Genomic DNA, 27973 nt, shown 5'->3' on the forward strand with positions numbered 1-27973 from the left:
GAAGGGCGAGCGGTAGTCTTCCCAAACCTGTGTGTTGCTAGACCCTGTGAAAATTTACAAACGCTCCGCCTCCTCCTCCTGCGCCTGCGCGAAATCCTCTGCCAGTTTCAATTCACACAGTGCCGGTCCGCCCTGAGCGTTCGAGGATTCGGCGCTCGACCATCTTGTGTTAGTCTGCCTTCCGGTTTCCCCCTGGTGTGCCTGCCGAGCGCCGAGCCGCCGATGGCGATGTCTGCCGCGAGTCTCTGAGAGATCTCCGGGGCCCGGAGTCGCGGCCGGAGGTCGAGAGTAGACTGCCGGCCGCGTTTCGGAAGCCGCAGGGCGTGAGGGAGGGTGTCGGCCCGCTCGGAGCCGCCAACGAGAAGGCGGCGGTGGCTGAGGTGGGTGTGACGTGTGGCTTGAAGCGACGAGGCGGTGGGGAGCTGAGAGGCTCTGCGGGCCTCGACGGCGCGTCCCTGCCCCTGCCGTGTTGCGTGGCGCCCGCAGAGTCGCGGTCCTGCGGGTGCGCGTGACCGTGCGGACCTCTGCGGTGCCCGTGGCTGCGTTGCTTCACGCCAATCCGGATGTGAGGGTTTGCACCACTGGGCTTCTGGTTGCGGCATCGGTTTCGGTGGATTGTGGTGGCGCATAATTAAGTGACTTTATCTTAGGGTCCCTCACTTCGTACATTCATGAAGTCCTATTACGACCCCGTCTCTTGTGTGTGTGTGTCAGTGTGTGTGTCAGACACTGCGCCAGACCGCTGAGCTCTGGTGGTGGTGGCAAAAATCCCAGACTCCCCTTACTGGCTCTGGTCTTGTCTTATTTAGTCATTTCACATGGCACTCCGAGGCAGCTGTCGTAAAGGCGTCTTGACCGGAGTCTGTCTTGAGTAAGGGGCGTTTCTCCAGCGTGACATTTGACCTGCGATGTGTGGCCAGGGTGGACGGGAGCGGCTTCTGTTTGACTTCTTGTTAGGGATGTGTGCAGGGGAGGAGGAGGCCGTCACCCTCAAGATCCCATCAGCCACAGCCTGGGGATAGAACAGGTCGGACCCTCAGATCCCTTTCTGGGCGAAGTCTGCATGTGTGTAGTCATCGAATTAGTTTATTAATTTATTTTCGAGACAGGGTCTCACTAGGTAGTCATGTCAGGCCTGGAACTTGCCTTGTAAAACAGGCTGGCATCAAACTTAACAGGCATCTCTCTGCTTCTGCCTCCCGAGTGCTCGGATTAAAGACATCACGCCTGTCAGATTTCTTAATCTTAAGGGAATTTATTAATCTGATTCTTAAGGGAAACAACAGGCATCTGGTGTCCCATTTACTTATGTTCTGAGTTGCTGCCACCCTTCAGTTTTGAGGACTAGATGGTGCCCTCTGCAGTCCATCCAAAGCACACACCACAAGTCTCGCTCCCACTCGGGGCTGTGATTTGTGGCCACATGGTGTTGGGGACAGATTTCTTAGCTTCTGTGAAATGATTTTGTCTTTGTTTTCTATGACTAGGAGTCTTCCAAGGTCACATTAACAGTGACTTTGTCATGGCCCAGTAAGACAGAAAATGTAACTTATTAAATCCTGAAATGTTTAAGTATTAGATTGTTTTTTGTTGGCCAGGCTGGTTTTGAACGCCTAGGCTCTAGGCTGGATCCTCCTGCCTCAGCCTTTCAAATTGCTGTAACTGTATGCACACATCACCACGCTACACAGATTCTTCTTCTCATCCTTCTCTTAATTAAAAAAATAAACATTTATTTTGTGTGAGGGGGAATACATAATGTCACTGACTGTATGGAGATTAGAGGACAACTTTCAGAAATCAGTTCTCTCCTCCCACTTTCATTTAGCATCATGATCAGGCTTGGTGGCAAGTGCCTTTACACTGAGCCAGAGAGATGGCTCTTGACTTTTTTTTCTATTATGTTTCTTTCTTTTTTTATTTTACTTTCTTTCTTTTTCTTTTTTCTTTTAAGATTTATTAAGTATACGGTGTTCTGCCTGCATGTGTCCTTGCAGACCAGAAGAGGGCACCAGATTTCATTACAGGTGATTGTGAGTCACCATGTATTTGCTGGGAATTGAACTCAGGACCTCTGGAAGAGCACTCAGTGCTTTTAACCACTGATCCATCTCACCAGCCCTTTATTTTATTTTTCAAGACAGGGTTTCTCTGCATAATAGTCCTGGCTGTCTTGGAACTCACTTGGTAGACCAGGCTGGCCTTGAATTTACTGAGATCCGCCTGCTTCTGCCTCCCAAGTGCTGGGATTAAAGGCGTGTGCCACCACTGCCCAGCCCTGCTAAGTTTCTTAATATTCCTTTTAAAATTGAAAATTTTGTTCTGTATTGTTAGTTTACTTTTGGTGTTTTAAAAAAACACGCTAACTTTTCTTTTTTTAATTATTATTTTGTATGCATATGAAGTGTGTTTAGGTGTAGTATATGTATGAAGATCAGAGGACAACCTTTGGGAGTTTGTTTTTTCCTGCCATTTTGGGGGTTCTGGCAATCAAACTTTGAGGCATACACTTTACCCATTGAGTGGCATACACTTTTACTCATCTTGCCAGTTCCTTTTTTGGTTTCTTGAAACAGAATCTGACAGTGTAGCACAGGCTGGCCTCCTATCTCTCCTCCAGAGTGCTGATATAGTCATGAGCCACTACACTTAGCTTCTGATAGTTCTAGCACATGTGCGTAGCAAATATGAAGAGCTCAATACATATGGCTGAGTAAAAGTACCGATCATTGATAAGTATCTTACATATTTTCCTTAGTGACTAAAATGGAAATGAATATGTTGGCCATGTTAGTGGCTTAGGCCTGTAATTCCAGAAGCAAGAGGGTAGAAAGTTCAGGACCTACCTGGGCTACAAAGTGAGTTCCAAGATCAGCCCAGGCAAACTTAGCAAGACCCCATCCTACGCTAAGAACAATAAAAAGGACTGAGGTGTATTTAGTGGTAGAGGACTTGCATACCATGTGCTAGTTCTAGGTTATATCCTTAGTACTAAGAAAAATAATCCTTTCAAATAATGAGGTTAGAACATTTAAAATGAACTTAAAAGAAGTGTCCTGGGATCCTGTTTGCTTCTTTGTAGGACTCTACTTCCCGCCTCAGTGATTTACCAGTGTGTCCTGTGCTGTTCTCATATCTTGGGTTTTGTCTTAGTCTAAGAATTTGAGAAATAGTTTGTTTGCACAAATTTGTACCAAGAATTAACCTTGCTATTACAGACTTGTGCCTTTGTTGAGCTATGGGAAGAGCAAAGAAACCTTTTGTTTGCTGCTAATTTACCTCAATTGGCTTGTGTTTTGTGTTTTTCTTAGATTCCTCCTGCTAAAGAGAGGAAATCTCATCCAAGGCCACAATGTCACTTCCCAATTATCCAGTGCTGCCTGCTTAAGCTAACACTGCCAGAATCCTGCTCCCTTGGGAGGAATCAAGCTGACTTGGCATGAGGTTCCTGCCTTCCTGGGGTTGAAAGAAGCGCAACTATGTCTTCTCTTGATGACCCAGGGGAAGTGAGGGAAGGCTTCCTGTGCCCTTTGTGCCTCAAGGACCTTCAGTCTTTCTACCAACTTCAGTCACATTATGAAGACGAACACTCAGAAGATCGTGATGTCAAAGGACAAATTAAAAGTAAGAAGCGAGGGTTTTGCTCATTCCATTCTATTAAAGAGACCTTACTTAATGGAATAGATTTATTGGGTTATGATGCTGGTAATAATACTATCAAGCAGATATCTAGTACTTATTTTGTGTTCTGTGTTTTGGTTCTCTGGGTATTTATTTACTCTTTTTGAGACAGAGTCACTCTATGTAGTCCTGGCTGTCCTGTAACTCAGTATATAGACCAAGTTGGCCTCACAGATCCATCTGCTTCTACCTCCTGAGTGCTGGCTGGGGTTAAAGGCGTGTGCTACCAGGCCAGGCACTTATTTATCTTATTTAATACACATGGCAGCTGTGCTACTGTGAGTTCCATTTTGCAGGCTAGGTTATCAGATTAAGAGAGATTAGATAGCCTGCCCAGTCACCCAAATGGAGTAAACCTGGCTTTAAACTAATAAATGTAACCACTGTGATCTGTTGTCTCTTACTGGATTACTCAGATCATCTCACCTACAGCCTGGAATGGTTTGGGCAGGAATGCTTATCCTTTGCTACAAAAGTGGAGACCCAGCTGGGCAATGGTGTTGTAGTCCTTTAATCCCAGCACCTGGGAGTTAGAGGCAGGTAGATCTCCATGAGTTGAAGACCAGCCTGGTCTACAAAGTCTCTAAACAAAACAAAACAACAAAAAGTGGAGGCGCAATACATACCATTTGCCTGTTACTAATTTAAGCCTTGCTGCCATCCCTCCTTCCCTGGCTAGACTTTGCCCTCTGAAGCCCAGGAAAAGGAATGTAACAGTTGAAAGCAAAGAGAAACAACTCCCAAAGTTCATTTTGTTGTTCTTGTTGTTTTTTTTGAGACAGTATTTCTCTGTGTAGCCATGGCTGTCCTGGAACTCTCTCTGTAGACCAGGCTGGCCTTGAACTCAGAGATAGATCTGCCTGCCTCTGCCTCCTGAGTGCTGGGATTTAAGGCGTACGACACCACCGCTGACCCAGCTTTCCACCACCAGCAGCACCACCAAGCCAGTGTTTCTCTTTGTAATAGTCCTGGCTGTCCTGGAACTCACTTTAGAGACCAGGCTGGATTCAAACTCACTGAGATCTGCCTGCCTCTGCCTCCAAAGTGCTGGGATTAAAGGTGTGAGCCACCATCGCCTGGCAACATTTTTTTTAAAGCTTCCAGTTGTACAGAGAAATCTTCAAAGGTAATTTTGGCTGTATCTAATGTTCTAACCTCCAGTTAAATCACTGCTTCTCTAGAGCTTACTTTCCTACTGAGCTAAGATTCATCTCCCATTTGGCAGCATTTCTGAAAGCCCCAATAGTCACAGAGTGTGGACACTGGATTTATAATCTACTGGGTAGAAAGAAGGCTGAACCACTGGATGGTGTTTCTAGTGGACTCTGTTCTCCAGACATGTGACTCACATGTTCCTTGTAATGAAATATTTGTCTCTGGACTTCTAGATTCCATTTTTTCAGTTAATTTAAATAAATAAATAAACAAACAAACAAATAAATAAATAAATAAATAAGGAGCCAGGTGATGGTGGTGAATGCCTTTTGTCCCAGCAGTCCAGATGTAGAGGCAGGTGGATATCTGTGAGTTCAAGGACAACCTACTCTACTTAGCAAGTTACAGGAAACCCTGTCTCCAAAAGCAAAACAAAAATGCTGGGAATATCAATATAACATTAGTTATAATTTCCATACAAAAACATGGAGTCCGACATTTCAGAATCCTCAGGGCTGATTGTCCAGGAACCTGCTGACTCTAGATGCTGACACAGACCAGGAACTGCTAAAGGGAGTGCCTGAAAGGGCGGTGCTTTGTAATGTTTGCAGTTTCTTTCATATGCACTCTCATATCACTTAGCTCTCCCTGCACCCTGCTGGAGGATCTTGGTATGTAATTTTACAAGGACGTGTGACTCAAACTTGACCAGTAATGTTTTCAAAGCCACACAGCAATCGAAAGAATAGACGTGGACCCCAGATCTTCTGCCACATGGAAGTCCAGTGCAGCTTTTTCTGCAGGGCATCTCTGATGGTGAAAGACCCTCTCTCTAGTCTGATCACAGCATACCTTGCAACTTCCACGGGGAAAAAGGGGTGGGAGGAGCCCCAAACTAGATTACCTAAGCTTCCTGTGGCCAGCCAAAGGGTTTGAAAGAGCTTCCTATCTTGGCATTTCTGACCTCAACTATATACCATGCTACTCAGAGGTCATCTAGACAGGCCAGACTGTGAAAAGGTTAGAAGTGCCCTCAAACTTCCATGCTAACCTTTTACTCTTTGAATTTTTATTATTTTTATTTTATGGATATTGATGTTTTGCCTGTATGAATGTCTATACACTGCTTGTATGCCTGGTATTTGCAGAGGATAGAAGAGAACACTAGATCCCCTGGAACTGGAGTTACAGACAGCTGTGAGCCCCCTTGTGGATGCTGTGAATTGAACCCAGGTCCTTGGAAGGGCAGCAACTGCTCTTAACTGCTGAGCCATCTCTGCAGCCCCTTATAGGAACTTTTCTAAACAAGGAAAGTGTTCATTGTTTATAGAATGTTAGAGATGTGAATCTAGAAAATACACATAGCATGAATATGTCTTGTGGAAAGAAGTTTATATAGATCCTCTAGGATGGGCCTTCTACAGAGTAGGGCATGGCTTAGAGCACTTGCTGGGCCCTGACTTCCACACAGAAGGAAAAAATCCTCTTGTTTCCATTCTTTTTATTTCTACCTCAAGAGAACCAACATTCTTTTTTGTTTGTTTGTTTGTTTTGTTTTTCAAGACAGGGTTTCTCTCTAGCTTTGGGGCCTGTCCTGGAACTTGCTCTGTAGACCTCAAACTCACAGAGATCCACCTGCCTCTGCCTCCCAAGTGCTGGGATTAAAGGTGTGCACCACCACTGCCCGGCTCCAACATTCTTTTAACACTAGTAGTCATTTTGTTAGTTAAGATGAAATTCCTTTTTTTTTTTTTTTTAAAAATGTTTCTGGTATAAACTTTTTTGTTACATTTATTTAGTGTATGTATTTGTGTGTGTGAACACACATACTGTGGCAGTGTGTGACGATCAGAGGACAGCTTGAGATAATAGTTGGTTCTCTCCTTATACCATGAGAGTCCTGGAGTTTAAACTCGGGCACTCAGGTTTGGCTTTAAGCATTACCTCCTGAGCCATCTGGAAGGTCGCATTTTTGTTTTCAAGCAGAGTTTCTTATAGTATCCCAGGCTGGCCTCTAACATAGTGGTGGATATCCTTGTACTGACCTCCCTGCCTCCACTTACAAGTTCTTGGATTATAGGAAAGTCTCACCATGCCCTGGTTGGGTAGAATTCTTAGGTTGCTGGTCTTTGTGCTCTAGTCGTCCTAGTGCTGGAGAGGTGGAGTTGGGAATGTAGCTAGCTGCAGGTTAGAAGCTAGCCTTTCAAAAAAGCCAGTAGAGGAAGTGAGAGAGAGAGAGTAGGAAAGATTGACATAGAATTTTTTGAGAAGCCTTTTTAAAAGCATTTCATCTCTCTATTTGGTCTGTTGATCCTTCAGAAGTTTTATTTATTTAATTTATTTTGAAATAAGGTCTCTCTATGTAGCTCTGGCTAGCCTGGAACTCATTTTGTACACCAGATGGCCTTGAACCCACAGAGATCTGCCTGTGTACCGTCATTCCCATAGGTATCATATTTGTAAACAATAAGAAATGGAGCACTAAAACATTGCACATAGGTATCAGGTTTCAATGGCAGTTATTAAAATTATATTTATTCATTTACTTTTATTTTGATCCAGGGCATGTGCCACGGTGCATATGTGGAGGTCAGAGGACAACTTACGGGAATAAGTTCTCTTCTACCATGTGGGTCCTGGGGCTCCAGCACAGCTTTTTACTGGCTGAGCTATCTCACTGGCCTCTTGGGGGCAGTTTTAAACAACCAACACTAGCTCACCATTTCTGAAAGGTGGTCTGTAGGTTTGAACCCTGGCCCTAGTCCAGGTGAAGTTAAGCCATTTTTCAGTAGGCAGAGGAAAAGGTGGTTGAAAGTTAACTGTAGCTTCTGTTTTGTTTTCAAAGATGTATGGATTAGTTAACTGGGCCTCTTTGGAATGGCTGTATCAATTCTGAGACAGCTGCTGGGCAGTTCCTTTATCATCCAAAGTAGTTCAGCCTTGTTTGCAAAATGAAGACTTATACTAGCACATACCTTTAATCCCAGCATGTGAGGGGCAGAGCTAGGTGGATCTCTCTCTTCTGTAGTTCAAGGCAAGAGTGTTCTATGTGGCAAGTTCTAAGGTAGTCAGAGCTATGTAGAGAGACCCTACCTACATCAAACAAACAAATCACCATCCTCGTTGAGTTTGATTTGGCTCCTTCTGTGTAGATGGACTACTAAACTTGAGGAAAGCCCTAACGTGGCTTATGCACAGCATTCTGCTGGTGCTGACTTCTGTGGGGTTGGTAATAAGGTGTTCTTCTCACTGCTTCATTTCTTTGGGGAATATTTTTATGCATTTTAAAATAAGGATGATTATTTTTGTATAATCTTGGGCTCATTTGTGATGCTTGTTTCATTTCTTCAAGATCTTGTTCAGAAGGCTAGGAAAGCAAAGAACAAGTTGCTGAAGCGTGAAGGGGATGATCGAGTGGAGCCAGGGGCCCAAGGATATGAGTCATTCAGCTATGGAGGGGTTGATCCTTACATGTGGGAACCCCAGGAGCTTGGTAAGAATACTCATTCATTCATTCAGTGCTTATGAAATATCCACCCTGTTTTAGGTCATTTTTTTCAACTTTAAAATTTTATTTCATAATTACTATGCACACACACTTTGATTCTATTTTCCTTGTATTAGTCAGGTTCTCTAAAGAAACAGAACCAATAGGATATGGACCTTGTAGTCCAATGGCTATCTGAAGTCTGAAAGGCTGAGAATCTAATAGGTGTTCATCTCTGTAGTCACAATCTGGTTCTGTATTCTCGAGGACTCCTGGAGAGCCGCTGGTCTTCAGTCTGTGTTGGAATCCTGAAGAATGTGCATGTGAATGTAGTGGCGGCTGCAGCAGCAGGATAGATGAACATGCCAGCGAGAGTGAGGGCAAGCAGTCTAAAAGCAAAGTCTCTTTCTTCCAGTCTCTTATGTGGACTGTCACCAGAAGGTGTGGCCCAGGTTTAGGACAGATCTTGTTTCAAATAATCTAAGAAAATCCTTCACAGGAGTCCCCAGCAACTTGGATTTTAGTTGATTCAGATACAGACAAGTTGACAAACCAGAATAGTCATGACATCCCTCTTCTACCAACCTCTCTGCTCCCCTCCCTCTCGCAGTGAACCCCTTCTTCCCGACAAGACAGCCTCCTGTTTTCATTGTTTTAGAGCTGCTTGAGAAAGCTCCAGTAAACCCTAAGAGCCAAGCATTGTAACTGGGAGAGAAACAGAGGGAATGAGCTGAGAACTCTTAGTTAGTTAGGCACTGTGTTAAGTGCTCTGTATGTGTGTCCTCCTTGGAGTGTCACTGTCCTCTGTAGGAACCTGCTGAGGCTCAAACAGCTGTTAAGTTGCAGCAGTAGAGTGTGATTCTGGGTCCGTCTCATGTTGGTCTAGCCACAGACCCCATTGACAGATCTGTCTCCTTTTATATTACCTGACAAGTGAGGGGCACTGTACACTTTACCTTTCTGATGTGCATAATTATGACTTTATCTGTTTAGTTATTTTGACTGGAAGTGCTGGGGATAGAATCCAGGGCCTTGGCTTTGCTACAGAGCTATATCCAGCTTTACTTGATTTTTTATTTTTTATTATTTATTTATTTATTTTCAAGATAGAGTCTTGCTATGCAATGTTGTTTGTCTTGGAACTTACTCTGAGACTAAACTGACCTTGAGATCTACCTGCCTCTGCCTCCCAGGTGCTGGAATTAAAGGTGAGAGCCACCACTGCCCAGCTTTTATTTTGATAAAAAAAAAACTAAGCCACAAAGTGGTCTAGTAACTTATCTGAGGTTACTTAGTATCTAGCAGAATTGAAATTTGAGCTCAGGCTAGCTCTAATATGACCTCATTTGCTGTGCTTTGAGGCCTTTAAATTTTTGGTAAGGCGCTAAAACCCTGAATTTTTTACTTGTTTTTCAATTCATCAGGGATCTAGAGAGGCCTCACGAGAATCATTAACAATTCATTTATTTTTCCCTTGCATTTTCCCTTGCCCCTTAGGTGCTGTGAGAAGCCATCTTTCTGACTTCAAAAAACATCGTGCTGCAAGAATTGACCACTATGTTGTTGAGGTCAACAAATTAATAATCAGGTTGGAGAAGGTAAATTTTGCAAGTACAAATTTTGTAAGAGTCTCAATTTCTACAGCGTGTGTTATGTGAGTGATACATATCTGATTCTGAAAGAGCTGCAGAGGACAGGCCTGGCCTGGCCTTCCTGAAGTGAATGGCTCACACTGATAGACTTGCTATGTGCCCAACCCCCTTTTCCGCCTTTTACCTCTGCTTACTGCTTTAAAACTTTCTGTTCTGGAGTTGTCCTGGGCAGTCACTCTGGGGCACAGTGTGTGATGTCATTTGATGGCAAACAAGCAGTGTGCAGCTCTGTCAGTTCTCAGTCAGGGCTGGGCTAGTGTGTAGGCTAGGCCATCTTGGGGAGCCTTTCTTGCCCTGTAGTGCTAGATTATGCCTGCAGCACTGCCATGTTTGGGTTGTACCCTGACCCTAGATACACCTGTTGTATATCTGAATTATGTGGGTAGCATTTTTAGGCATAGTCCCTGTTTTCATTTTCGTGGTGCCCCAGCAAGCACTCTACCACCAACTAAGTCCCCGACCAGAAAGTTCTTGTTTGTGAAACCAACGTGTACCTTGTGAAATTGTTTGGATAATCGGGGTTGGGACTGAACAGCCTTAACAATGCAAATGTGCATTGCCTGCTGAGTATGAGTGGCAGAAGTGTGGAGCATGTCCCTCAACAGTTAACTCTGTTTGTTTATGTTTGTTTATGTTTTCCTGTTTAGCTCACTGCATTTGACAGAGCAAATACTGAGACTTCAAAGATTAGAGGTAAATCCAGATCTTTGCTCACAGTCATTCCATTTTGGCTTTCTCCCTGAGAGTAACTTCAGAATGTTGAACTGCTTTTTTCTTTTTTCCTTCCAAAGCAATAGAAAAGTCCGTGGTGCCTTGGGTCAATGACCAGGATGTCCCTTTCTGTCCAGACTGTGGGAATAAGTTCAGCATCAGGAACCGTCGTCACCACTGCCGCCTCTGTGGTTCTATCATGTGCAAGAAATGTATGGAGCTCATTGGCCTGCCCTTGGCAAGTAGGTGATGTGGCTGTGGGCCCTGGACCCTACTCTCTTTTGGGATTAGTGAGTGTGGCTAGGCCCTTAGGACCACTTGTTAAATTAATGGCCCACAGGATCTTCCTTCATCTGCTTGTTGAGTTCAAGAAGCCCACTGCAGCCTGGACACTGTGTTAAGGCCCAAGGATGTAGTGGACTGTACAGGCTGATGAGCATTTTTTTTCCTTTTCTTTCTTTAGAAAAAGGTGTTGGAGTCCCTGGAACTGGAGTTACAGATAGTTGTACAGATAGTTGTAAGCCCCTATATGGGTTCTGAAGCTGGGTCCTCTGCAAGAGAAGCAAGTACTTTTAACCGGTTCTGAGCCTTTTTTCCTTTTTTTTTTTTTTTTTTTGATTATTTGTTTTTCTTTTTTTTTTTAATTATGTATACAGTGTTCTACCTACCTGTATGCCTGCAGACCAGCAGAGAACACCAGATCTTATTACAGATGGTTATGAGTCACCATGTAGTTGCTGGGGATTGAACTCAGGGCCTCTGGAAGAACAGTCAGTGCTCTTAACCTCTGAGCCATTTCTCCTGCTCTGTTTTTTCTTTTCTTTCTTTCTTTTTTTTTTTTCCAGTGGTTCTCTGTTGGCCTGGCTTTCTTGGACCTCACTCTGTAGATCAGGCTGGCCTCTAACTCAGAGATTCACCTGCCTCTGCTTGCCAAGAGCTGGGATTAAAGGCGTGTGTCACCACCCAACCCTGAAATTTTTTTTTTAATAAAGAATCAGATGAGAACTATTTTAGGTTTTGTGAGCACACAAGGTCTCTTCCCTTTCTTCTTGCTAAAACAAAACAGAAAACAAAAAAAGAGCAACGTTTTAAAAATCACCCAAGTGTATGCACACTTGGGAGGCAGAATCAGAGGGTCCCAGCATGGTTAATATCAGCCTGGACTACATATTGAGGCTTGGTCTCAAACTGAAACCAAACAAGCAAATATAAAACAAGCTAGATGTAGTAGCTTCTGCCTGTAACCTCAGCACATGGAGGCTGAGGCTGGAAAACTACCGTAAGATTGAGCCTGGGCTATAGAGTGAGATGATCCTGTCTCAAAACAAAAGTAAAAAGGAGTAAAAAACATACTTAATTTAAGAGCTGTACAAAAAACTGGGCGGTGGTGGGACACGCCTTTAATCGCAGCGCCCGAGAGGCAGAGGCAGGCTGATCTCTGGAAGTTCAAGGTCAGCCATTCAGGCTGGTCTACAAGAGCTAGTCCCATGACAGGCCCCAAAACTACTGCGAAACCCAGTCTTGAAAAACCAAAAAAATAAAAAACAGGGCAGAGGCTCAGTTGGCTCTCAAGTGGTTATTTTAGCATTTCTTGACTTGTAAGGCATTGCTTGTTTCACCAAGGAAATCTAGCAGGGGACATAGAGACTCACAATTGCTTCATAAAGGAGAGGCTGGGCAGCTCTTTTGTCAGCTTTGCCTAGAAATGCAGGTGAGGTTTTGGGTCAGAGGATCTGAAAAAATGAGCAGTAATTCTGTTCTTCTCTTTCTGATAAAATTTTCAGACATTCCAGTGTTATACAGAAAGACTAATGGCATAAGGGAAGTGCTAATGGCCATGGAGGCTTGAGGGGGGTTTGCTATGGGAAATGTGCAGGCTGTGGGTGAGACCTGGAAGAACAAGGCTGTAAAAGCACAAGTGGACCAGATGCTCTAGTGTTTGCAGATCAACCTCTTAGACACTGCTAAAGGGGGGCTGGTGTTCAGATCAGTGGAAGAGCACCTGCCTCGTATGGTCCAGGCTCTGGGTTCCATCTCAGCACAGACTAGCAACACCAAAGAGTTTTATTATTTGTACACACTTGGCTATGGACAGCGTGGCTTGTGGACAACATGGGGGCAAAGTCACTTTTCTCTGCCTAGTTCTTGTGTCTGCTTACTTAATCTTGATACTTTCCTTTCTCCCTGAGACCTACTCATCTCAGGACCTGTTCATCTTTCTACGCTTGTTCTTTTTACCTGGGGAGATGCTATCAGGTGGCCTTGATAGGGCTATGAGTATAAGACACAGTTTCTACCCAGTAGCTGCTGATTCCCAGAACAGTTCTGTACATACATACAGCTGTTGGATGGGGAAAAAAGAGAGTGTACTTCAAATGGGTAATGGGAAATGATGTGAGGGCAGATCTTGCTCGTGGCAACCTAGGAAGGCTTCCTAGAGGGTACTATCTGAGCTAAGGTTGTGAAGGGTGAGTGCCAGATGTTAGGGACTGGTGGGAGGGCTTCAGAGGAAAGTCTCTGGAGAATGTGGATTGTGTGGAGATGGGGCAAACTGAGGAAGTGGGTATTGAATGGCCAGGTTAGGATTAGTATTGCAAGCCCCAAAGACAGGTCACCACAGGCTGTTTGGACCTGATCTGCTTGGCACCAGCATTCTTTTCCCATGGCAGAGGAATAGTTCCTTCTTGTCCAGAGGTGAAGCCTGCTCTTATTATTTCCCAAGTCACATCTGTGGCCTGAGTGCTGCAGTCACAGTTGGTGGGATAAGTGGCTGCTGAGGGGTCACTGCTGCCTGTCTGTTATGGTTTGTAGATAAACTCACCAGTGCCAGCAAGGACTCCCTGAGCACCCATACCAGCCCCAACCAGTCACCTAACAGTGTCCATGGCTCCCGCCGGGGCAGCATCAGTAGCATGAGCAGTGTCAGCTCAGTCCTGGACGAGAAGGATGATGACCGCATCCGCTGCTGCATACACTGCAAGGACAAGCTGCTCAAGAGAGAGCAGCAGATGGACGAGAAGGAGCACACACCTGACATCGTGAAGCTCTACGAGGTGATGCATGCCAGGCAGATTCGGCTGTTTGCTGGACACCTGCCTGCACATTCTAGAGAGTGCTCTGGGAAGTTGTTCCTTTGAATCACTTTTAGTTCCTGCCAAAGGGCCATGGTATGATTTCCCATTTAGGGCCTCGGGTGAGTTATAGAGTCATCCTGGTTGTGTGGTAGCAAGCTCGTTTTCCTACCTTCCCTTTACCCACTGGAAAGGAAGGAGGTCCAAGACAAATGGGGAAAGGTGGTTGTCCTGTGCATGACCAGGTTCTGTAGAAAGACTGAAGATGTAGTGAACTACGGGCTGAAAGGGTCCTGGGAACCACACTTGGGAGTTTCGGTCTTGATCAGTTTGAGCTGTTATGTGTTTTCAGGGCTTGTATGTTTTCTGCTTGTCAGCTGAGAGTCTCTTCTGAGTCTCAGATGCCTTAGTCTTCATTGCCTCCAGTGACCCCAGAGCACCTAAGTGGAGGCACACAGAGAGAAGGGAAGGGAATGTGGCTCTGTGGTAGACCTCAGGTGTAGAGATGTGGAGGTGCAGATCTTCTCCCCAGTACCCATCTAAAATCAGTTGGTATGCAAGAGGAAATAGAGTATGTAAAGAACATCTGCACTGGACATGGTGCTACACCCCATTTAGGAGGCAGAAGCAGGTGGATCTCTGAGTTTGATAACAGCCTGGTTTACATAGTAAGTTTCAGGCCAGCCAGGGCTATGTAGAAAGACTCTATTTAAAATAAACAAAATTAAATAAATTAAAAATAAAAAATTCTTTAAATTTTTCATATGTGTGTGTGTGCATACCTAAATGTATATGCATGTATATTTATGTCTTTTGCCAGAAAGCTTGTCCATCTAAATTAAATGCATTAAGAAGTGATTACAGTGAAAGATGGAGAATGGTCATGATTCTACAACACATTATCTTGAAGTTCTACTCAGTAAATAAATACATGAATGAATGAAAAAGCTGGGTGGTTTTGGCACATGCATTTAATCCCAGCACTCGGGAGGCAGAAGCAGGTGGATCTCTGTGAGTTTGAGGCCACCCTGGTGTACACAGTGAGTTTCAGGACAGCCAGAACTGTTTCATAGAGAAACCCTGCCTCAAAAAATCTAGAAAATAAAATAAAATAATGGAAAATGGGGAAAGGAAAAAAAAACCTTTTGAGAATGAGGCTACTTCAGCCTCCTAATGACCAGGCGAGACCTGTAGGCTGACAAGAACTGTTTTGTGAGACAGGTGGGGAGGCAAGGACACTGGGAGTGGGGATTAGCCTGTGCAGAGGAAGTTACTTGAGCAAAACTCTGAGGCAAGGAAGAATGTTCTCAGCACTGAACAGCCAGGCAGCGTCTCTGCAGGCCACGATGGCTTCTTCTGTCTCACAGCACAAGCGCTGACTCTGCAGGCGTGGTGTGAGATCCGTGGTGCTGCAGCCGCAGCCGTCCTTCATCCTGTATGGAGTCTGTAAACTGGGTCTCTTTCTCATAACTAGCCATTATTCATACTTACCTGCTGTTCTGAGGAGAGCCCGGGCAGTGCCATGTGCTGATAGCTTGCTGTTAGCTTGCATCACCTATCAGAGAACACAGTGGCTGACTATTCTTCCCTATAGACACATTGTGCTCTGGGAGGCTGCCTCTCAAAAGCACCTGCTCTAAAGGCCCTGTGTTCTTTCCTTCCTGAAAGATTTTCTGCTTAGAAAATGTATCTATCCATAAGGAAACTAACAATAACAAAACAAAACAAAAACCCTACTGTTTTAAAGGGGGCCTTTTGCTTAAATCTCTAGTGTAGCTTGACGTCTAGATCAGCGTTTCTGTTTTCAGCGTAGCACTCACCTCTACTCTTTTGTTCTTAGAAACTACGACTTTGCATGGAGAAAGTTGACCAGAAAGCTCCTGAATACATCAGGATGGCAGCATCTTTAAAGTAAGCCACACTCTTCTGTTTTCTGACTCATTGGTGGAGAGGCTAATTCTTCACTAATTGAAAGTGGAGACAGAAATCTTTTTACTTGTTTTTATTTTTTCCCCTTTGGTGCTAAAATTGGATGCTATCCTTGTATATGCTTAGCTCATGCTCTACCACTGGATACACCCCTGCCAAAAAAAATAGAATCTTTTTTTCCCCCAGATTTTAGGAGATTAATGTTAATAGATCCATTAGTATGTATTTGGTTCCAGACCACTTCTTAAACTCCTAACCCCCAGCCTCTTACCTCTGGGAGCACTTAAAGGTGTAAGGTCGGAAGTAGAACCTTAACTCTGACTTTTCACATTTGTACATTGATGGATACATGTTTTGTCACATGATTTTTGAAAAACCATTCATGTTCATGTGTTAGGGCCATTCTGATAAAGCAGATTTGGGGGTAAGGGAGGCTCTGTGCTCTGTGCCTCTGCTCAGTGCAGTACTTGGAAATAGGTGAGGAAGGGCAGCCTGTCTCATGCCCAGCTTGCCAAGGTGCTTTGTTGTAGTGAGGGCTTTGGGCAGGCCTGCTTTTCCCTTTGCCCTGCTCCTGGCTGCCGGCTAGCTTATGCCCCAAAATAATTACACGGAAACGGTATTCTTTTAAACACTGCCTGGCCCATTATTTTCAGCCTCTTACTCACATCTTGATTAATCATATCTAATAATCTGTGTAGCACCACGAAGTGGTGCCTTACCGTTTAGTTTCTAGCATACGTCCATCTTGGGCTGGAGCTTCATAGCATCTCTCTCCCTGAGGAGAGGCACGGTGGTCTGCTCAGACAGGCGAGGCGGGGCAATTGTCTGAGCCATCTACCTCACTTCCTCTTTCCTGTTCTGTCTACTCCACCTATCTATGTTCTAACCTATTAGGCCAAGCAGTTTCTTTATTAATTAACCAATGAAATCAACAGATTGATAGAAGACCCGCCTCCATCATTTCCCCTTTTTCTGTTTAAACAAGAAGTCTTTCACTTTAACATAGTAAAATTACATATAACAAAACAGTTATAAAGCAAGAATTACAGTTACAATATTTATATCTATTTTATCTTTTATCATAACAATGGAAAACTATAACTATCTATCCATTCTTCAACTCCATCAAAGACTCCAGAAAGATATACTACTACCTAAGTAAACAAGAAATAATCAACTTCCAAACTCTAGAAATCACAGAGACATCTTGCTACCTGGACAGTCACCCAAAGTTCTTTTGTACCGTTGGGGCATCCATCTTCGGCCTACAGGCCCATAAGTATCCAGCAGACATTTCTATGCACCAGGAAATTTCGAAGGCAGTTCAGTTACTATCTGCTGTGTCCTTCAGAATGTCTCTCAGACTCTTTCTTGAATCAGGAACCCCGAAAGATCATCTCACATTTAGGCAAGCTCAGCAGTCCTCTCTCTGTGGGTTCTTTGTGTACAGTTTTTACAACAGTCCAGGCAAGAGCAGTTTCTTGCACAAATTGCTATCAAACTCCATAAGGATCCTCTTCGATGCCCATCATCTTCTTGAAGTAGATTGGTGCTGCCAGGAGCAGACGTGTCTCATTGTCATGAAAAGTCCTAAGCTATTAAAACATTTAAATGTGATATTCTGTAGTCTTTGAAAGATATGAAGAATGCCTATTTAACTTAAATATATCTCTATATATCTAGAAAATCTAACTTACACGACTATAACTTCACTATTATCGATGATTATCCATTAACAACCTATATTTCTTAATTATACATTACATTTTTAAAATGAACTACACAATCACAATACCTTAATCAGTATCAGAAATAGATATACAGGGAGCTGGAGAGATGGCTCAGAGGTTAAGAGCATTGCCTGCTCTTCCAAAGGTCCTGAGTTCAATTCCCAGCAACCACATGGTGGCTCACAACCATCTGTAATGGTGTCTGGTGCCCTCTTCTGTCCTGCAGAAATACACACAGACAGAATATTGTGTATATATAATAAATAAATAAATATTTAAAAAAAAAAGAAATAGATATACATATAACAAAATTGACCTTAAATCTCTATCAATAAAGCAAAATCTATGCCAATGCAAATTACTCATATGTATATCATATCCCCCTTTAAATGTAAAAAAACATTCATAAGCGCAGTTTTTTTTCTCTCCAAACTGCTTCCTGCTGAATGGGGACGCTGTTAATCAGATCTTTCATGGTGTAACCTGTATGCCAGGTTCATCTCAGTCATCAGTTGGGCGAAGTAATTTTCTGAAGTTGTTCATAGCAACCTTTCAGGAGGCCGTGGTCTATCATACCATATTGGGATAGATGCAATCCATAGGGTCTCATTTTCTGTAAAAACAAAAGAATCTCTTTTCCAAAGTATCATATCCTTAGATCCAAATTCTGAAATCAAGGTATTTTCAAGATATCTTTCTTGGATTAGTTCAGCAGCATTTATAAACAAATATCTTTTAGTTGCTTCTTCCTCAGCATTCAAACAATTCAAAGAGAGCATAATAGCATACAGTATCAAGATTTTCTGTGTATTTTCCATCTTTATGCAACTTTACTTTAACCTCTATTTCTTTTATTTTTACTTTTATTTTTTGAGACAGGTTCTCTGTATATCTTTGACCTAGAATAACTCTTAGACCAGGCTGTCCTTGAACTCGCAGAGATCCGTCAGCCTCCCCAGTGCTGGGATTAAAGGTGTGTGCTACTACACCTTGAACAGTGCATTGTAATGTCAGGCTTTTTGTTTTGAGCACAGATGGGTACACAGAGGCACTGGGAAAATGTAGCCTATCTTAGGTTTCTTTTCTAAAATTAAGGTTTGGTTCACATACTTTTTAGTTTATAGTTTAGGGATGTTTACGATAGTATCGTCACAGGTTGTCCAGTTGTCACTATCATTTGGTTTCTTGTTGTTTTGTTTTTGTTTGTTTTTTGTTTTTTCGAGACAGGGTTTCTCTGTAGCTTTGGAGCCTGTCCTGGAACTAGCTTTGTAGCCCAGGCTGGCCTCAAACTCAGAGAGATTCACCTGCCTCTGCCTCCCGAGTGCTGGGAGTAAAGGTGTGCGCTGCCACCACCTGGCTGCTTTTAACTTTTTGAGGAACTACAAAATTATGTTCCAAAGAACTGTGTGGATAGATCTTTGTCCTGGCATTTTATAATTTTGTTGCTCCACAGCTTGGCTAACTCTTGTGGTTCTGTTTCTTACATATTTATTCAGTGTGTATATTGCATCTCTATGATGTATGTGCGTGCTCTTGTGTATGAGTGAGGTTTGTGCATCCATGGCTAGTGCTGTGATTTTCCCTGGTCAGTGGGGACAGCCATTGCTGAGCACATTTCCAAATCGTTAACTTTCAATGCTAGTTACTTTGTAGGCTGAGACATGATTCCTGGAGCGGAGGTGTTCATCATAGCAAGAAGGTTCCACTTAAAAGGAAAAACAAAATCCATCACCTGTGTCAGGTGGCTCACAATCTCCTATAACTCCTGCTCTACGGGGTCTGACACTTCTGGCTCCCACAGGTGCATATACTCACCCATACGCATACCTAAAAATAGTAAAATAAATCTTAAAAAATAAAAGAGGCCTGGTCAGTGATCTGTCCCTGAGGTGTATATACAGAAAAATGGTTTCTGCTTGATTACTGCATCTTGAGGAATTATTGCATTGTCTCCACAAGTCTAAAATGCCTTAGAATTAACCACCTGTGTCTCAGGACGTAAACACTGTGCTCTCCAGATGGCATCATGAAACTTAGGTCAAACATTTATGATTTCTCCTTAGTGCTGGGGAGACAACCTACAGCCTGGAGCATGCCAATGATCTTCGAGTGGAAGTGCAGAAAGTGTATGAGCTAATAGACGCTCTGAGGTAAAGTTTGCTAGAGCACGTTTCTGCTGCTGGCTAATGGGAAGAAGATGGTGTTTTGACCAAACAGTGAGTGGTGGGGAGCAGCTTTGGGCTTATCTGGATTACTGGTGACAGAACAGTGGAGGGGGGAAGCTGCCTGCTTTGCTATCTGCTATAGCTCTGTAACTTCTGGTTAAGGATTTGGAGTGTTTGGGGGTGGGGTGTGTGTTGTAATAGAGTACTCTCCTAGCATGTGCATGCCCTGGGTTCTGTTCCTAGCATGCAGCGGACCAGAGAAAAAGGTTTCTGATGTTCATTAGTAGTAAAGAAATAAGAGCTAGCTGCCGTACTACCTGTGAAACCTCCTAGGCTCTTTGTGTGGCTGCACTCTTGAATATTTTAAGACAGTGACAGCAAGGCATGAAAGTATGGGTTGTTAGTTGACATACCCTGTGTTCACCTGTGAAGCCAACCTTTCCTGTGTTAGAGAAGCCAGAGGGTAAGAAGTGGGCCTTCCTATGTATGAGGGACACTTCAGTTTCTTCTGGGTTGTTCCACATCCTCATGGTATGAAAGCCTGGAAGCTCTAGAGACTTCACTCTGTTTTTGAAGCTGGCAGCACCTATTACCTTGATGCGTTTTTTTTTTTTTTTTTTTTCCAATATAGTAAAAAGATCTTAACCTTGGGCTTGAACCAGGACCCTTCACCACATCCAAACACTGTGCGACTACAGAGAATGATCAGATATTCAGCTACACTATTTGTGCAGGTAAAGCCATTATGGGGTAACTTAAGTGTGTGGCTTGCTTGTTTTCTGTTGGTACATTTATTATTTCTTAAAATTATGAATGCTACATTTGGAGAAAAAGCTGAAACCTAGGTAAAAATAAAGATACTTTTAAAAAATTATTAAACATTTTGACAACTTCATACACACATACAATTATCCTGGGCACATTCAACCCCATTACCCACTCTCATCTGCCTCCATCCCTGCTAACAACCTCGTCCCAGCTCATCTCCCTCCTGCTTTATTTATTTGTGTATTTATTTGTTCGTTATGTGGAGGTCTATTATTGTTCTGTTTTTTAGATTTACTTTTAGATTGTGTGTGTGTGTGTGTGTGTGTGTGTGCATGCATGTGGGTTGATGCGCGTGTGAGTGCTAGTGCTGCAGAGTCCAGAGAGGGCGTTGATCTGGAGTGACATCAGTCGTGAGCTGCCTGATGTTGGAGCTGGGAACCAAATTCAGGTACTCTTCACCCCTGAGCCATCTTTACAGCCCCAGTTCTTGTGTTTAAAATAGCTTTTAATCCTATGAATCCAGTACAATTATTCTCCATTCTAGTACATTTTCATGTTGAATTCTTTTTCTCTATTTACATTTTAGATGCAATATTTACAATTAGTTCATTGCATTAGTTTTCTCATTGCTGTGATAAAATACTTTAAATTTAAGGAAGACTTTATTTGAAGTTTGAATCTGTCATGGTGGACTGGTCATGGTGGCAGGAGTTTGAGGCAACTGGTCACGCATCTGCAGTCAGAAGATGCAGACAGATGAGTGCTGGTGCTCAGCTCGCTCTCTTTTTACTCAGCCAGGGAGCCCAGCTCATAGAACAGAGCTATCCACACCAGAGTGGGTCTTCTGCCTCAAACTTTTTTGGAAAGATCCTTATGGACACAGCCAGAGGTGTGTTTCAATTCTAAACCCATTCCGGTGGACAAGGAAGAACCACCCTTCCAAACATGCCTGCAAATTTGAATCATTTTAATCACTGAGTCTTCTATGTTTTGTTGGCCATTAAATGCTACTTTGGCTCTCTCTGCTCTCCTTTATTGAACCATTTCATTTTCATTGGGGAATTGATGGATTCTAAGTTTTTGCTGTTATCAGTAAGTGATGTTTCTTCCTCAGGGACTCGTTCTGGGCCATTGGCTAATGGTTCAAGAGCAGACTAAACCTAGGTGACTAGATCTGAGTTGCATTTTTCTATCTCCTATGTCCCCTGCATTGTTGGAGTCTCTGGGTGATTTGGTTGAAGTAACTCTAAGGAGACTCCTCTCTCTGGCAGTTGTTCCTGCTTAGAACAACTAGGAGTCCTGGAATTTTCATGAGCTTCCTGAGTCTTGTCAGTTTGAAGTTTCATGACTTTAAAAGTCCTCCAGGAGGGGGAGATGCAAAGATGGGAGCTTGAGGGAACTTGGGCGAGCTGGGTGCAGGAGGCCGATTGGGGACGGGACAGAAAGGGGGAGAGGAACAAAGAAGATATAACTATGGGAGGGGCCATTTGGGGGTTAGAGAGAAACCTGGTGATAGGGAAACTCCCAGGAATCCACAAGGATGACCCCAGCTAAGACTCCTAGCAGTAGTGGAGAGGGGGCCTGAACTGGCCATCTACTGTAAGCAGAATGGTGACTTCCCTAATTGTCATCAGAGATACTCTATCCAATAACTGTTGGAAGCAAATGCAGAGATCCACAGCCAAGCACTGGGCTGAGCTCCAGGAATCTTGCTGAAGAAAGGGAGGAGGGATTGTACAAGCCAAGGGGTCGTGATGGGGAACCCACAGAGACAACTGACCTGAGCTCTTGGAAGCTCATGGACTCTGAACCAGCAGTTAGGGAGCCTCCATGGAATGGACTTAGGCCTTCTGCATGTGTATAACAGTTGTTGGTCTCTTTGTACGGCTCCTAGCAGTGAGATCAGGACCTGTCAAATTCCTGATGCTTAGCTAACTTTGGGGAACCTGTTCCCCATGCTGGATTACATTGCCCAGCCTTGACACAAGGGGAGGAACCTCAATTTGATGTGCCATGCTTTGCTCAAGCCCATGGAGGCCTGCCTCTTTCTAAATGGAGACAGTGGAGGAGGAGTGCAAGGCGGGGGTGGGGTGGATGTAGATGGGGGGACATGACCCAGAAAGGGGGGGGGGAAACTATGGTCGGTATATAAAATCAATGAAAAAACATTATGTAAATAAAATAAAATATAAAATATTGGATATGTTAATCCCAGCACTCGGGAGGCAGAGGCAGGCGGATCTCTGTGAGTTCGAGGCCAGCCTGGTCTACAAGAGCTAGTTCCAGGACAGGCTCTAAAAAAGCTGCAGAGAAACCCTGTCTCGAAAAAACCAAAAAAAAAAAAAATATATATTGGATATGGTATTTGAGTTGAGAGATATGATAATTATCTTGATTAAATTATTTTACATTGTTACATTCCAAAACGATGGCATACTTTTTAACCACATAAGTATAGAGACTGTATTTTATCAATTTTTAATTAAAGATTTTATCCATCCCCTCCCCACCAAAAAAGTAAAAGTCCTCCAGGAGGGACTATTTCCATTGGTAGAATGTGGTCACATGGCAAGGAGTAAACAACAAATTACTAAATTACTAAAACATGTGGTAGTGAAGCACGTAGTAGTTAGAGAGTATGGAGTACTAGGGAGAGGTCTAAGGTTGGTAATTAAGCACAAAGGGTGGCAGGGAGTGCTAGAGTCTAGGTGGATATAGGTAGATGGCAGCAGGGCACAGCCTAGGGAAAAGCTGGCACAGTCCTGCAGAATACTTGGAGAGCTGATGGACCATCTCATGAGGAAAGGGTGGGTCCATCTGAAAGGTGACTGCCAATTAGCATGAGTGCATTAAGTATTTTTCAAACCAGCAAACCTCTCTGCTGACGCAGTAATCCAAATCAAATCATATCAGACCAAATTAAAAGATGTCCAGGTTTAATGGGTGCCAGCACTCCTGGGTGACCCCACAGGAAAACACGGAGTGGGGAAACAGAGAACTGAAAGACCATGGAAAACTAGGAGACCACGAGTTCATTCTCTGGGAAGTGTTTAAGCAGCCTGTGGGAGCGGTCTTGACACCCTGGGGAGGGGCTTATGCCAGGAGCTGGGGTGAAGCCCTAGCCACAGTGTCCTTCATGTCAGTGGGTGGAGTAGTGGCTCAGTTTAAATGTGTAAAGTTTAAGGCCAGCCACCCCACCCCCAGAGAAACCACTTAAGTGTAGAATTATCTATTACTCTCCTACAGGAAAAATTACTGGGTTTGATGTCACTGCCAACCAAAGAACAGTTTGAAGAACTAAAAAAGAAGAGGAAGCAGGACTTAGAACAGAAGAGGACCATGGAGAGACAGGTACATGGTGCCCAGTCACCCAGTAGCTGTTGCCTCCCAGCTCTCTTACCCCATCCCACCCCTGCTGCTGAATCTCCTTTTCAAGCTGGCTTCTGTTGTGGACTTAGAAAAATAGTTGATTTTCCTGCTGATGCTCTCCTGCCTAGACCACCACAGGGACTGGCAATTCTCCCTCTGTTCCAGAAGACCTTAGAATGTGCACTGTTAAACAGAAAAGAGCAGGTGTGGTGGTACATGCCTGGATCCCAGCCCTCAAGGGGCTGAGAAAGGAGGACTTTAAGTTCCAGCCCAGCCTGGGCTACATAGTGAGGCCGTGTCATTTGCAAGCAAATGAGGGTGCTGTTTCATAGCTCGGTGATAGAATGCTTGCTTAGCATGCTCAAGGCCCTGGGTTCTGTCCCCAGCACCACAAAAAGCAAAATGAAAACAGAAAACTATGTGTACTCTAGTATCATCTGAAATGCTAACCTTATGTAAATAAAGGCACCAGTCTTTGAAAGTTTAAGAAAAGTGTACAACCAGTGAAACTGAGTTGGAGGAAATCTCAACTTATGTTTTATTGCTGCAAATCTAAACTTGCCCTTCTATGACTACCTTGTTTCAGCAGTTGAATTATCTTAGTGTTGTGGGGCCCATGGAGGGCGGTGGACAGGGAAGACTGCTGGCTTGGTGTCCACGGTGACCCTGGTGGTGTGTGCTGTCTCTGCAGGCTGCTCTGGAGTCCCGATGGAAGCTCGAGGAAAGGCAGAGTGGTTTGGCATCTCGTGCAGCCAATGGGGAAGTGAGGTCTTTGCGAAAAGCTGAGGGCTGGCTCCCACTGTCAGAAGGTCAGGGACAGAGTGAAGACCCTGACCCTCTCCTCCAACAGATCTACAACATTACGTCCTTCATCAGGCAGGCCAAGGCTGCAGGCCGCACAGATGAAGTGCGCACACTTCAGGAAAACCTGCGGCAGCTGCAGGATGAGTACGACCAGCAGCAGACTGAGAAGGCCATTGAGCTGTCCCGGAGGCAGGCTGAAGAGGAGGAGCTGCAGCGGGAGCAGCTACAGATGCTCCGCAAACGGGAGCTGGAACGAGAGCAAGAGCAGTTCCTGGCGGCGTCCGTGCACCCACGGACTCGTGCTCTAGACCTCCGAGAAGTCGTCCCCTTCCAGCTGGAGCCCAGCCGAGCTCCTCACAGTGATCTTGCCTATGCCTTGGATCAGGACTCCTCCCCGGTTCCGGGCAGCGCTGCTCCCGGGACCCTTTCACCTGGCTGCACTCTAGCACCCATCCGCTTGTGGTCTGGACCCCCAGCGCTTAGCCAGAGCACTGTACCACAGCAAAGTGAAAAGACCTCTCTCAACCCGTTTGATGAAGACGACCTCTCCAGCCCTGCAGAGGGTGCTGTCAGCCCTGCTGCTACAGAGACTTTCCTGAGCCCCTCAGCTGCTGTCACCAGAGAATACAATCCTTTTGAGGAAGATGCCGAGGAAGAGGAGGCGGCAGAGTTGGGGGCAGGGAATCCCTTCACTGACCCAAACAGTCCAGCACCCAACCCGTTTGATGAGGATGACCTTCCCAGGCCTGCCAGCCCACCTGCCCCTGGAAATCCTTTTGAGGAGTGCCCCTGCACCAACCCCTTCGAGGAGGACAGCGGCAGTGGCACGGAGGCTGAGGAGCGCATCGAGGAGGAGCTGCTCCTCCAGCAGATTGACAACATCAAGGCTTATATTTTTGATGCCAAGCAGTGCGGCCGAATGGACGAGGTCGAGGTGCTGACTGAGAACCTTCGGGAGCTGAAGTGCACCCTGGCTAAGCAGAAGGGGGGCCCTAACTGACAGCAGTGGGCCAGTACTGGGCAAAGTCTTGGGCAGCAGGGTACCAAGGGGGAGGAGGAGATGGGTGGGCATCTGCTGATGCCAGCGGTGAGGTGGGGAGCAGTAGTCTCTTGTTGCAGTGCACTGTGAGGCGTTTCCACTACAACTGAACAAAAACAGGAAACAAATCAGCACTCGCTTGCTGGTTTTTCTGTATTATTTTTTTAACAAAGCATTCCCTTTTCAGGGAACTTTACCATTTTATTTCCAAGATACAGCTCAGTGCAGCTCTGTTGGGCCAAGGTAGAAAGGGCTCCTGGGCTCCTCTTGGTCTCTTTCTGCTGACTGTTCTTGGTCATGATGCAGTATTATAGGTCAGCCCTTGGTGGGCCCCTTCCTGTAGCCAAGACAGGTAGGGGCTGTGGCAGAATTGTGCCCCAGTTTGGCTGCCCCCTTTCACCGCCTTCTTGCTGGGACTGTCTCCTGGACACTGAGGGAGAAGCTGCTATGAAGGGAGGTCTGGACCCAAGGCCACCAGTGCCTCTTTATGGATGGCGGGGTGTTGTGAGTGTTGTCCCCTCCCAGTTAAAGGAAGGAAGGTTTCCAAGTGCAGGGGTGTCACTGTGAGCTTGATTGTGAGATAGGAGTGGCAGCTTTTTGGTGGATGTTATGGTTTGGAGAAGTTTCTACCTGAACAGTTGTCTGTCCATGGAAACCTCTTTCCAGGGCTTTGGCGGAATGACCAAAGGTTATATTGAAGGGCCTGTGGTGTGATTTGGGAATCTGACCAGAAAGCTTTTGTGGAGTATTGGCATCAGATGGACTTCTGAGTCAGCTCCCCAATCAGCCTTCTTCACTGTGGTTCATCCTGACCTGGGAAACTGGGCAGATGTTTTCTTACTGCTCTGAGTACTGAGAAACAGAAATATTTGATGCACAGCCTCCGATCATTCCACAGTCCTGAAGTACTTGAACTCTGATAGGGACAGAAAGGGAAGTTATGTAGCTTAGTGCTTAGTTTATAGGAACAGAGGAGTTGACAGGTGACACTTTCAGATCCTGGTGTGCTCAGCTTTGCATAATCTCTTCAGTGATAGTCCTTAGTTAATGGACAGTAACTGACCACTAGTCCCTTTCTGCCTTAGCCAAGGCTTCTGTTGGTTATTGGCATTGAGCTGAAATTCTTTCGTCACATTCTGGTGAAGATCCATCTTGGCGGTAAGAGTGGCATCTGGGTGCAAAGAACTTTATTTTGGCAGCTGTTCATTAGTTTAGTACCTGTTGGGGCTTTGACTGGGTAGAAAGTCCTGTTTGGGGATGTGGGAAGGGTTGAAGGGGGAGGGTAATGGAGGACCCTATGGGTTCTGTCAACAGCACATGTTTACCGACCTGTGAGTGTATTACCAGTGCCAGTCAGTTGCCAGCTCTGTTGGTGTCACGGGCTCTTCTGAGAGGTGGGCAACCTGGATCCATGTTTCCTGGGGCAGGCCTCTTCTCTTCTTAAGGCCCAGGCTCTAGATGCTATTGCCCTAGGGTTCCAGGCATGTCCAGGATATCCACCCTGCTTGGACTGCCTTTTGTCTGATCAAAGAGGAGGCAGCTCAACACAGAGTGAAGCTGAATACTGGTTCCCACCACTACTTTTCCTGACATAGGTCAGCTGTTCAGGCTGGTATGGCGGTAGACATTGCTTTTCTTATGAGACAGGGCTTCTTAATTAGCTGGTGACTCACTAAATGAAACTTTTCCTGAAACTCACCTCCAGGTAGCAGTCTGTGACTGAGAGCAGAGAGAAAAACTAATGCTTTTAACAACTATTTTTAAATCTCAACTCACTGAATAGTAAACCAAGTAAACTCAGATGCCAGAGGTTTCACTGAGTTTCTCTTTGAATTCCTCTTTGGCCATATCTGTAAGTCAGACATGACAGGGGAGACTTGTCTACCCTTAGCCTGTATCACGTTCTAGAATTTATGTAGGTCAAGGTTGGTTTGCAGAGGGGGATGGCCTGTGAGTGTAACTGCACAGGATCCTCATGTGAATCCTTCATGATTTCAGGTGCTTCAGTGAAGGAGCACGTCCTTGAGAGGGAGTTGGCACACCCCCTAGACGGAGGTCAGGTTCATCTGCGGAAGGGCTTCTGGCTTTGCCCCTCCTAACACACTACGGGACTGGAGCCCCACTCACTGCACTTACTGCTCATCATGTCTTTGTCGTCAGATGCTAAAATGTCTTTCTAAGTCATCATGAGCCATGTGGCATAGCTAGGTCATTGGATTTGAATTGAGGATTTGGTCTCTGTACTAGGCCGACTAGAGGAACGTGATGTGTTGGTAACCATGGTGACTGTCAGCTTGATGGCCATCGATGTGCATGCACTACACTGGGGCCTTGTATCAGGCTTTTATTAAAAATATAAAATAACATGTATATGAGTCTTTTATTAAAGAAATGACATTTTGTGGCTGAGTG

The 27973-nt window shown here is 44.8% G+C and overlaps 1 protein-coding gene across 1 annotated transcript; it reads left to right on the top strand.

Annotated features, from left to right (window-relative positions):
* Positions 1 to 168: 168 nt before the first annotated feature.
* On the top strand, positions 169 to 27927 carry Rbsn (rabenosyn, RAB effector). The gene is made up of 12 exons (XM_038319430.2): positions 169 to 380; positions 3312 to 3624; positions 8189 to 8329; positions 9821 to 9921; positions 10623 to 10668; positions 10767 to 10928; positions 13498 to 13739; positions 15598 to 15668; positions 19480 to 19566; positions 20213 to 20315; positions 23596 to 23700; positions 24410 to 27927. Exons 2-12 carry the CDS (start codon positions 3480 to 3482, stop codon positions 25520 to 25522), a joined length of 2316 nt encoding a protein of 771 aa, XP_038175358.1. The 5' UTR covers positions 169 to 380; positions 3312 to 3479; the 3' UTR covers positions 25523 to 27927.
* The last annotated feature ends 46 nt before the right edge of the window (positions 27928 to 27973 follow it).

This window comes from Arvicola amphibius, chromosome 2 (assembly GCF_903992535.2).
Source record: "Arvicola amphibius chromosome 2, mArvAmp1.2, whole genome shotgun sequence".
Lineage (NCBI taxonomy): Eukaryota > Metazoa > Chordata > Mammalia > Rodentia > Cricetidae > Arvicola > Arvicola amphibius.